We start from the raw sequence: 10,131 nt of genomic DNA, 5'->3' as shown, positions 1-10,131 counted from the left end.
GCTCAGGCTTTTTTTTTTAATTAATTTTATAGTGGAATTCTATGGTGACGGACACCACAGTACATTAAACATGATGTGAGCCCGGCCTGATCGGACTCCGCCGACTATGGCTACTTCCACATTAAGGCGGAACAGCCTGCCGGATCCGTGCCGCCGGAAGTCCCCATTCAGCACGGCAAACATATTTTGAATTATAGTGAATGGGGGCACGGTGGACTTGCGGTAGAACGGACACAGCAGGCTGTTCCCCCGCAGAACAGGCTGCTGAAAAGGCCACCACAAGTGTGAGAGTAACCTATGATGGGATCTGTTCCGTTTGGGATCTTTTTACCAGGCAAAAAGGTGCTGCATCTAAGGCTTTTCTTTTTTTGTCTGGTATTTTTGACAGAATCTGCAACAGAAGCTCCAAACCCCGTCGCAGATGTGCGCACGTGTCGGCCTGGGAATTATGTATTTGTATTACCGCAACTTTCGTACTCCTCTTACCATTTTTGAGTATTTTTTACTCTTCTGGAAAAAAATGTAGTGCGACCTCAGCGCCTGCGTCTATCTGCCGCTGGGCTCATTGCTTCCTGCTCGCGTTATATTTAGTTTGGAATCTCTCTCGGTCCTGATCGCAGGAGCAGGTGGTTCCTGGCAGCAGTTCTGCCCCTGGATTTGGCTCCTCCGACACGGACGCCGAGGTCAGTGTATTTCTGGTGTGAGGAAAGCTTCTGCCGCTGCCTTCCCTCATGTCTACCGCACTGATGAGCTGCATTATACTCCATGCTGATTTCTGTGTAAGAGTGGGACAAGGCACAAGAAAGGACTTGGGCTACGTTCACACTTGCGGCAGAGGATTCCGTCACCGGAACTGCCTGCCGGATCCGTCAATCCAGACGCAAACTGATGGCATTTGTCAGACAGGATGTGGATCCGTCTGACAAATGCATTGAAATACTGGATCAGTCTCTCCGGTGTCATCCGGAAAAACGGATCTGGTATTAATTTTTTTTGCATTTTTAAAGGTCTGCGCGCATGCACAGACCGGAAAGCCGGATCCGTTTTGCCAGAACACTAATACACTTCAATGTAAATTAATGCAGGATTTGGCGTTCCAGCAAGTGGTCAGTATTTTTGGCCGGAGATAAAAGCTGCGGCATGCTGCGATATTTTCTATGGCCAAAAAATGTAAAAGGGACTGAACTGATCGCTCTCCATTCAGAATGCATTAGGAAAAATCTGATCAGTTTTTTTTCGAGTATTGAGCCCCTGTGACGGAACTCAATACCGGAAAACAAAAACACTAGTGTGAAAGTACCCTTACCACTAAAACCCACCATCCTTCTGACATCTGCACTGGGTATATCTTCCAGAAGGGTCTACTCCGATGTCCGAAGTGTCTTGCGGTCCGCAAATTGTGGATGCCGGCCATGTGCGTTCTGCATTTTGCAGACCGCACATGGCTGGCCCTATGATAGAAACGCCTATTCTTGTCCGCAATTGCAGGGTAGCGGGACGGAACAGATGCGGACAGTACGCCGTGTGCTGTCTGCATCTTTTGCGGCCCCATTCCATTCAGATGCCAACCCAGAACTACGGACGTGTGAATGGACCCCAAGGCTACGTGCACACAACTGTAGTTTGGATCCGGGTACGATCCACATTTATCACTGGACACACGTGCATACATATGGAGGTTTATTTAAAGGCTTGGAGAAGACCCCCTCCCCCTCCCACCAGCCCTCGTACCTGCCGATCAGAGATGCAATCACATTCGACCTAACGCTGCAGCAGAGGGCTGGACGAGGAGTCCGGACATGTGGGGGAGGGGCCTGCTATACATAATATACGATGACATATGGCAGTGTCGTATTTCCGGCTCATACGTCTGATTGTCTGACATCAGCACCACACAAGACCCTAAACCTAATGCACAAGATACAGATCACGCAGCAGACACCCCAAGTGCAACTAAAAGGGGTGTCCTGGTGTCACGACAGGTTCTGCAACAGTGCTTCAATTCATCACCATTTTCAAGATCTCTGCTTGCTGACGGTAAATGAGAACATGGTGGTTCATAGCCCTGTACAGATCTAATATTTCTCACTGCTAGGGTTCTACTACAATTGTATCCAGTGACGTACACAGACTGGTATCTTATCTGAACTGATACACTGCAACAAATGATCAGCGCGGAAGAGATATTTGAGCTGCCACTGTGTTTACCTAAGAGAACTGACTGGATACAACTGTGACAAACCTTCAGCTGTGAGGTGAACCATACAAGTTTTCACCCTCTGAACGCAGACCCCGACTAAATTAATTCAGTGACTGCAAGCAGCTGTCTTGAGAAAGGCAAGGAATTGTAACAGAGTACATCAGAAAGTTGCAGAACTTTTCATTACACAGTGATTAAGCCTTATTTACACGGGACTGGACCGGCCCTTTAAGGGTGTGGCGACCTGGAATGTCCGATAAGAAATGCATGAGGTGGGATTGTTCCTGTGCTTCGAGAGTGTAAGTAACCGAGGTAAGTACTGAGGTCGCTCCTGTGCATAAGGCACTGCTGATGAGCTGCTGCGGCGCGGTCACACAATGTCCGGCAGGTCCTGCTCCGCTCCCTCACAGTCCACGGACAGGAAGTGGAGCCAGTTCTGAAGAAGTCCCTGGTTGAAGGTTCCCGTGTCCACCACCAGACCCCCGAGGATGCAGCGGCCGGTCTTCTCCCGCAGGGCGATCCTCGCCTCACGCTCGGTGACGTTGTAGCTGATGTTCAGCAGCTGAATCACCAGGACATAGCCCATCCCGGCAGTGATGATGGCACAATACCACACACAGGTGAAGGCAAACGATGTGCTGGGCAGAGACACAAGGAAGATGGAGGAGAACGGAAGGCCACTTACAACAACTCCCATCATCCAAGAACAAAGGATTTGTAAGAATAATAGATCAAGAAGCCGCTTCAAGAAATTACAATTAGACCCCGCAAACCTTCTCCATCATTAGCTAATCTCCCCCAGAACTCATCCCTCTGTATTACCTGTAGTTGGTGTAGACTCCTGGGCAGTAGAATAAGGCACTGACGACGCTGCGGCCGCGGCACACAGCGCTGAGGGTCACCGTTAACCCGTAAATGGAGGTGAACTGGAAAATCACAAGCAGCAAGATGAAGAATTTGTGGTTCCGAGCTCCAATACAATTATTAATCCTATACAGACAAAAAAAAATATTATACAAATATAATACTGCCCCCTATGTACAAGAATATAACTACTATAATACTGCCCCCTATGTACAAGAATATAACTACTATAATACTGCTCCTAGGTACAAGAATATAACTACTATAATACTGCCCCCTATGTACAAGAATATAACTACTATAATACTGCTCCTATGTACAAGAATATAACTACTATAATACTGCCTCCTATGTACAGGAATATAACTACTATAATACTGCCCCCTATGTACAAGAATATAACTACTATAATACTGCCCCCTATGTACAAGAATATAACTACTATAATACTGCCCCCTATGTACAAGAATATAACTACTATAATACTGCCCCCTATGTACAAGAATATAACTACTATAATACTGCCCCCTATGTACAAGAATATAACTACTATAATACTGCCCCCTATGTACAAGAATATAACTGCTATAATACTGCTCCTATGTACAAGAATATTACTACTATAATACTGCCTCTTATGTACAAGAATATAACTACTATAATACTGCCTCCTATGTACAAGAATATAACTACTATAATACTGCCTCCTATGTACAGTAATATAACTACTATAATACTGCTCCTATGTACAAGAATATAACTACTATAATACTGCTCCTATGTACAAGGATAACTACTATAATACTGCCCCCTATGTACAAGAATATAACTACTATAATACTGCTCCTATGTACAAGAATATAATTACTATAATACTGCTCCTATGTACAAGAATATAACTACTATAATACTGCCCCCTATGTACAAGAATATAACTACTATAATACTGCTCCTATGTACAAGAATATAACTACTATAATACTGCTCCTATGTACAAGATTATAACTACTATAATACTGCTCCTATATACAAGAATATAACTACTATAATACTGCCTCCTATATACAAGAATATAACTACTATAATACTGCCTCCTATGTACAGGAATATAACTACTATAATACTGCCCCTATGTACAGGAATATAACTACTATAATACTCCTCCTATGTACAGGAATATAACTACTATAATACTCCTATGTACAGGAATATAACTACTATAATACTGCCCCCTATGTACAAGAATATAACTACTATAATACTGCTCCTATGTACAAGAATATAACTACTATAATACTGCTCCTATGTACAAGAATATAACTACTATAATGCTGCCCCTATGTACAAGCATATAGTACAATGTCTATTATATGTAATGGTCGCGCTGCACCCCCCGTTTCCGTCACCTGGGCCTGACATGGCGGCTCGTCCACCTACCACACACAGTGATGGTCCATCCGCTGGACGCAGCTCCCGCAGATCCTGCAGTGGCCGCCCCGGGGGGGTCTCAGCACTTGGCAGATTTTACACCAGTTCTTCTCAGTGATAAGATTCACGTTTTCCTCCTGGATCCCAGTCTGACTCCGGGGCGCGGGGTCCTCAGCCGTGGACACCCCATTGGCACACTCCCTCTTCCCCCTTGCTGCCCCCCGGGGGCTTCTGCTGAGGTAGCCCGGATCCTGCTTTGCCTTCGATAGACACAGAAGAGTCAGCAGCAGGCCGCAGGTGATGGCGGAGAAGTGACCCCAGCCGATGTGACCTTTAAGCAGGACCTCCTGCACAAAGATATAATACATGTAGCCCAGAGAGAAGAGGGCGAGGCTGAGGAAGAGGAGGGTCTTCCCCTTGCGCCGATGGGTCAGCTGATAATACCAGATCACCAGAATCGGCAGGGAGCTGAGGACCACCACTCCCAGGAGCACATGGAAAGCTGCCACATGGAGAGAGATGGGCAGCAGAACCAGCGGGGGCAGGACACTGAGGTCAACCTTCTTAGCACCACGAATCCATGGGACACGAAAACGATCAGACGCAGTCTCTATCGCCCTCACCAAGACCTCCGGCTGCAGCGACTTACAAGTGATCCATCTGCAGGAAGAACAGCAGAGAGGGAAGCATAGTGAGTGCAGCTCTGGAGTATAATACAGGATAAGAAATGTATGTACACAGTGACTGCACCAGCAGAATAGTGAGTGCAGCTCTGGAGTATATTACAGGATGTAACTCCGGGTCAGTCCAGGATAAGTAATGTATGTACACAGTGACTGCACCAGCAGAATAGTGAGTGCAGCTCTGGAGTATAATACAGGATGTAACTCAGGATCAGTACAGGATAAGTAATGTATGTACACAGTGACTGCACCAGCAGAATAGTGAGTGCAGCTCTGGAGTATAATACAGGATGTAACTCAGGATCAGTACAGGATAAGTAATGTATGTACACAGTGACTGCACCAGCAGAATAGTGAGTGCAGCTCTGGAGTATAATACAGGATGTAACTCAGGATCAGTACAGGATAAGTAATGTATATACACAGTGTCTGCACCAGCAGAATAGTGAGTGCAGCTCTGGAGTATAATACAGGATGTAACCCAGGATCAGTACAGGATAAGTAATGTATGCACACAGTGACTGCACCAGCAGAATAGTGAGTGCAGCTCTGGAGTATAATACAGGATGTAACTCCGGGTCAGTCCAGGATAAGTAATGTATGTACACAGTGACTGCACCAGCAGAATAGTGAGTGCAGCTCTGGAGTATAATACAGGATGTAACTCCGGGTCAGTCCAGGATAAGTAATGTATGTACACAGTGACTGCACCAGCAGAATAGTGAGTGCAGCTCTGGAGTATAATACAGGATGTAACTCCGGGTCAGTCCAGGATAAGTAATGTATGTACACAGTGACTGCACCAGCAAAATAGGGAGTGCAGCTCTGGAGTATAATACACTGAATACTGTGTCATAATTATGGGTCTTCTGATGGAATGGGCTGCCTGAACGCCCGCCAGACTGATTAACTATAATGGGAACTGGCCAAGAATCGGCCGCACCAATGCCGCTGTGTGGAACTAGTAGCCGACGTATCCAGGGTCTTTGGGATATACATCAGGCTCGTCCCACCTACTAATTACCGATCCCCGTATTAGGGTTGTTTCTAGTATCTAATTTTCGATACCCAATCGATACTTTTGTCTGGTATCAACCTCGATACTAGGCTTCGCTATTGTGCAGTCAAGTATCGAGGAACACGGAGTGCTCTGCTGTCAGCGCGCTCCGTGTTCTCAGCCGCTGCCACCAATGAGGAGAGAGGGGCGGGCACAATGCGCCACCAATGAGGAGAGAGGGGCAGGCACACTGCGCCACCAATAAGGAGAGAGGGGCGGGCACACTGCGCCACCAATAAGGAGAGAGGGGCGGGCACACTGCGCCACCAATAAAGAGAGAGGGGCAGGCACACTGCGCCACCAATGAGGAGAGAGGGGCGGGCACACTGCGCCACCAATGAGGAGAGAGGGGCGGGCACACTGCGCCACCAATGAGGAGAGAGGGGCGGGCACACTGCGCCACCAATGAGGAGAGAGGGGCGGGCGCACTGCGCCACCAATGAATGTAAACGTTTAATACAAATCCAGGAGGCGGGTGCTGGCGGGGAGCTGCGATCAGTGGCAGTTAACCCCTCAGGTGCCTCAACCGCCTCTTGTATTAAATGTTAATTATCATTGGTGGCGCAGTGCCCCCTCCCCTCAACCCCCCCAAAATTAAAATCATTGGTGGCAGTGGCCACAGGGTCCCCTCTCCCCTCATTGGTGGCAGTGGCAGCTTATGATCAGCCCCAGCGGTGTAAGGGTACATTCACATAACCGTATAATTTTATCCGCGTCCAATCCGCATTTTGTCCATTCATTCAGTAAGTTGTCCTCATCCGTGTTTCCGCATTTTTCGTCCGCAAAAATATGAAGCTTGTCCTACTATTGTCCGCACAGATCGGTCCGCAGCCCCATTCAAGTCAACGGATCCGCAAATTGCGGATGACATATGTAATGTAATCCGTTTTTTTGCGGATCTGTTTACGTATTTCCTTGACAACTATGAATTCTTTTTTTTATTTCTGTTTATTGCGGACCGTTTAAAACGGAAGACATACAGAAGACAAATGGAAGTCATTCGTCCACAAAATGCGGACACACTGTTCCGTTATTTGCGGATCGCAAAACGGAAAGGATTACACATGTGTGAATGTACCCTAATCCTTGGGCTCCGAACGGTTAAAATCCATTAAAAAAAAATGTCCTATGCGGTGCAGGCGCGTAACAGGATAAAAAATAAACAAAAAACTGAGCGTTTTTTTGTCACCTTGTCCCCCAAAAAAAATAGGATTGGACGTTCCACAAAATGCGGAATGCAGGCGGCTTTTTTGGAGGTTTTATTTTTTTCGCGTGGTATCGAGTATCGCAATACTTTTTTATGGTATCGAAACCGAATCAAAATTTTGGTATCGAAACAACCCTACTCCGTATATTGGTGTATGGCGCCGCCCCGGGCGACAGCGTGCACCGGTACTCGGAGGTGATCTGGTCGGATGGTTTCAGGGTTCCCTTATGATTTGCGTCCAGGTCCTGCTGTTGGGGGCAGTCGCCCTGTGGGGGCCCCTCACCTGTCACAGGCCTCGTCCAGGTCCTGCTGTTGGGGGCAGACGCCCTGTGGGGGCCCCTCACCTGTCACAGGCCTCGTCCAAGTCCTGCTGTTGGGGGCAGACGCCCTGTGGGGGCCCCTCACCTGTCACAGGCCTCGTCCAGGTCCTGCTGTTGGGGGCAGACGCCCTGTGGGGGCCCCTCACCTGTCACAGGCCTCGTCCATGTCCTGCTGTTGGGGGCAGACGCCCTGTGGGGGCCCCTCACCTGTCACAGGCCTCGTCCAGGTCCTTCCGTTGGGGGCAGACGCCCTGTGGGGGCCGCTCACCTGTCACAGGCCTCGTCCAGGTCCTTCCGTTGGGGGCAGACGCCCTGTGGGGGCCGCTCACCTGTCACAGGCCTCGTCCAGGTCCTGCTGTTGGGGGCAGACGCCCTGTGGGGGCCCCTCACCTGTCACAGGCCTCGTCCAGGTCCTGCTGTTGGGGGCAGACGCCCTGTGGGGGCCCCACACCTGTCACAGGCCTCGTCCAGGTCCTGCCTTTGGGGGCAGACACCCTGTGGGGGCCGCTCACCTGTCACAGGCCTCATCCAGGTCCTGCTGTTGGGGGCAGACGCCCTGTGGGGGCCCCTCACCTGTCACAGGCCTCGTCCAGGTCCTGCTGTTGGGGGCAGACGCCCTGTGGGGGCCGCTCACCTGTCACAGGCCTCGTCCAGGTCCTGCTGTTGGGGGCAGACGCCCTGTGGGGGCCCCTCACCTGTCACAGGCCTCGTCCAGGTCCTGCTGTTGGGGGGCAGACGCCCTGTGGGGGCCGCTCACCTGTCACAGGCCTCGTCCTGGTGTTGGGGGCAGACGCCCTGTGGGGGCCCCTCACCTGTCACAGGCCTCATCCAGGTCCTGGTGTTGGGGGCAGACGCCCTGTGGGGGCCCCTCACCTGTCACAGGCCTCGTCCAGGTCCTGCTGTTGGGGGCAGACGCCCTGTGGGGGCCGCTCACCTGTCACAGGCCTCGTCCATGTCCTGGTGTTGGGGGCAGACGCCCTGTGGGGGCCCCTCACCTGTCACAGGCCTCGTCCAGGTCCTGCCGTTGGGGGCAGACGCCCTGTGGGGGCCCCTCACCTGTCACAGGCCTCATCCAGGTCCTGGTGTTGGGGGCAGACGCCCTGTGGGGGCCCCTCACCTGTCACAGGCCTCGTCCAGGTCCTGCTGTTGGGGGCCGCTCACCTGTCACAGGCCTCGTCCAGGTCCTGCTGTTGGGGGCAGACGCCCTGTGGGGGCCGCTCACCCGTCACAGGCCTCGTCCAGGTCCTGCCGTTGGGGGCAGACGCCCTGTGGGGGCCGCTCACCTGTCACAGGCCTCGTCCAGGTCCTCGCAGTCGCACAGACAGGCGGCCAGGTGACTCCTCTCGCCCTTCTGGTTGATATACTCGCAGCAGCACAGAACGTCATCAGTGTCTCGCCCTCCTCTGGACGCCCGCTTTTTCCTGACTCCGTTCATAGCTGCGCCCTTTGCTATAGAGGCCAAACTTCTGTTATCCGGGGGGCGCAGCGGGCACCTGACCCACACATCACGTAGATCGCCCCGTGGTTACTGCAAAAACAAAGAACCAATATCAGCGAGAACCAGACACCCTGCCAGGTGGGAGTCACCCCAAAGGCCAGGATCACCCCCATTACTGTACACCCCAGTAACAGCCTCACCCCAAATCCCCAGGTCACCCTCCCATTACCGTGCACCCTAATCCCCGGGTCACCCTCCCTTTACCGTGCACCCTAATCCCCGGGTCACCCTCCCTTTACCGTGCACCCTAATCCCCGGGTCACCCTCCCTTTACCGTGCACCCTAATCCCCGGGTCACCCTCCCTTTACCGTGCACCCTAATCCCCGGGTCACCCTCCCATTACTGTGCACCCTAATCCCCGGGTCACCCTCCCATTACTGTGCACCCTAATCTCCGGGTCACCCCTCAGTTTAACCTGAACCAAAGTTTCCATGTTCGCCCTCCTTCCACTAAATCTCACGCACTCCCCTCACACCCGCCCCAGACTCTTCACTCACCCGCAGTCGCCTCCTGGACGCCCGGATCCGCCCGTGTTGCCCGTTACCTGGTGACCCGCTCTCCTCGTCTCCTCAATGTGACTGGCAACAGCTGATGGGCGTGTCCACGCTTCCCGGTTCAGACCCGCCCGAATCACGTGATCAAGGGGATTAACCCTCTGCTGCCCGCAGTTGTGGAGAGAGTAGGCGGGTCTACTGCACGAGACCGGAGTGCACACCTGAGCCCTAACATCCCGCAGTAATACCTGGTAACATCCCCCAGTAATATATGCCTGGTAACATCCCCCAGTAATATATACCGGGTAACATCCCCCTAGTAATATATACCGGGTAACATCCCCCTAGTAATATATAACGGGTAACATCCCCCAAGTAA

The 10,131-nt window shown here is 51.1% G+C and overlaps 1 protein-coding gene across 1 annotated transcript; it reads right to left on the bottom strand.

Annotated features, from left to right (window-relative positions):
* Positions 1–1,665: 1,665 nt before the first annotated feature.
* Positions 1,666–9,882, bottom strand: ZDHHC23 (zinc finger DHHC-type palmitoyltransferase 23). Its single transcript, XM_044284159.1, has 5 exons — positions 9,756–9,882; positions 9,043–9,287; positions 4,502–5,152; positions 3,023–3,190; positions 1,666–2,838 (listed from the first exon to the last, which is right to left on the bottom strand). Exons 2-5 carry the CDS (start codon positions 9,192–9,194, stop codon positions 2,571–2,573), a joined length of 1,239 nt encoding a protein of 412 aa, XP_044140094.1. The 5' UTR covers positions 9,195–9,287; positions 9,756–9,882; the 3' UTR covers positions 1,666–2,570.
* Positions 9,883–10,131: the final 249 nt, after the last annotated feature.

This window comes from Bufo gargarizans, chromosome 3 (assembly GCF_014858855.1).
Source record: "Bufo gargarizans isolate SCDJY-AF-19 chromosome 3, ASM1485885v1, whole genome shotgun sequence".
NCBI lineage: Eukaryota > Metazoa > Chordata > Amphibia > Anura > Bufonidae > Bufo > Bufo gargarizans.
Note: the sequence above shows the minus strand (reverse complement) of the source record. Positions and strands in the feature narration are given on the sequence as shown.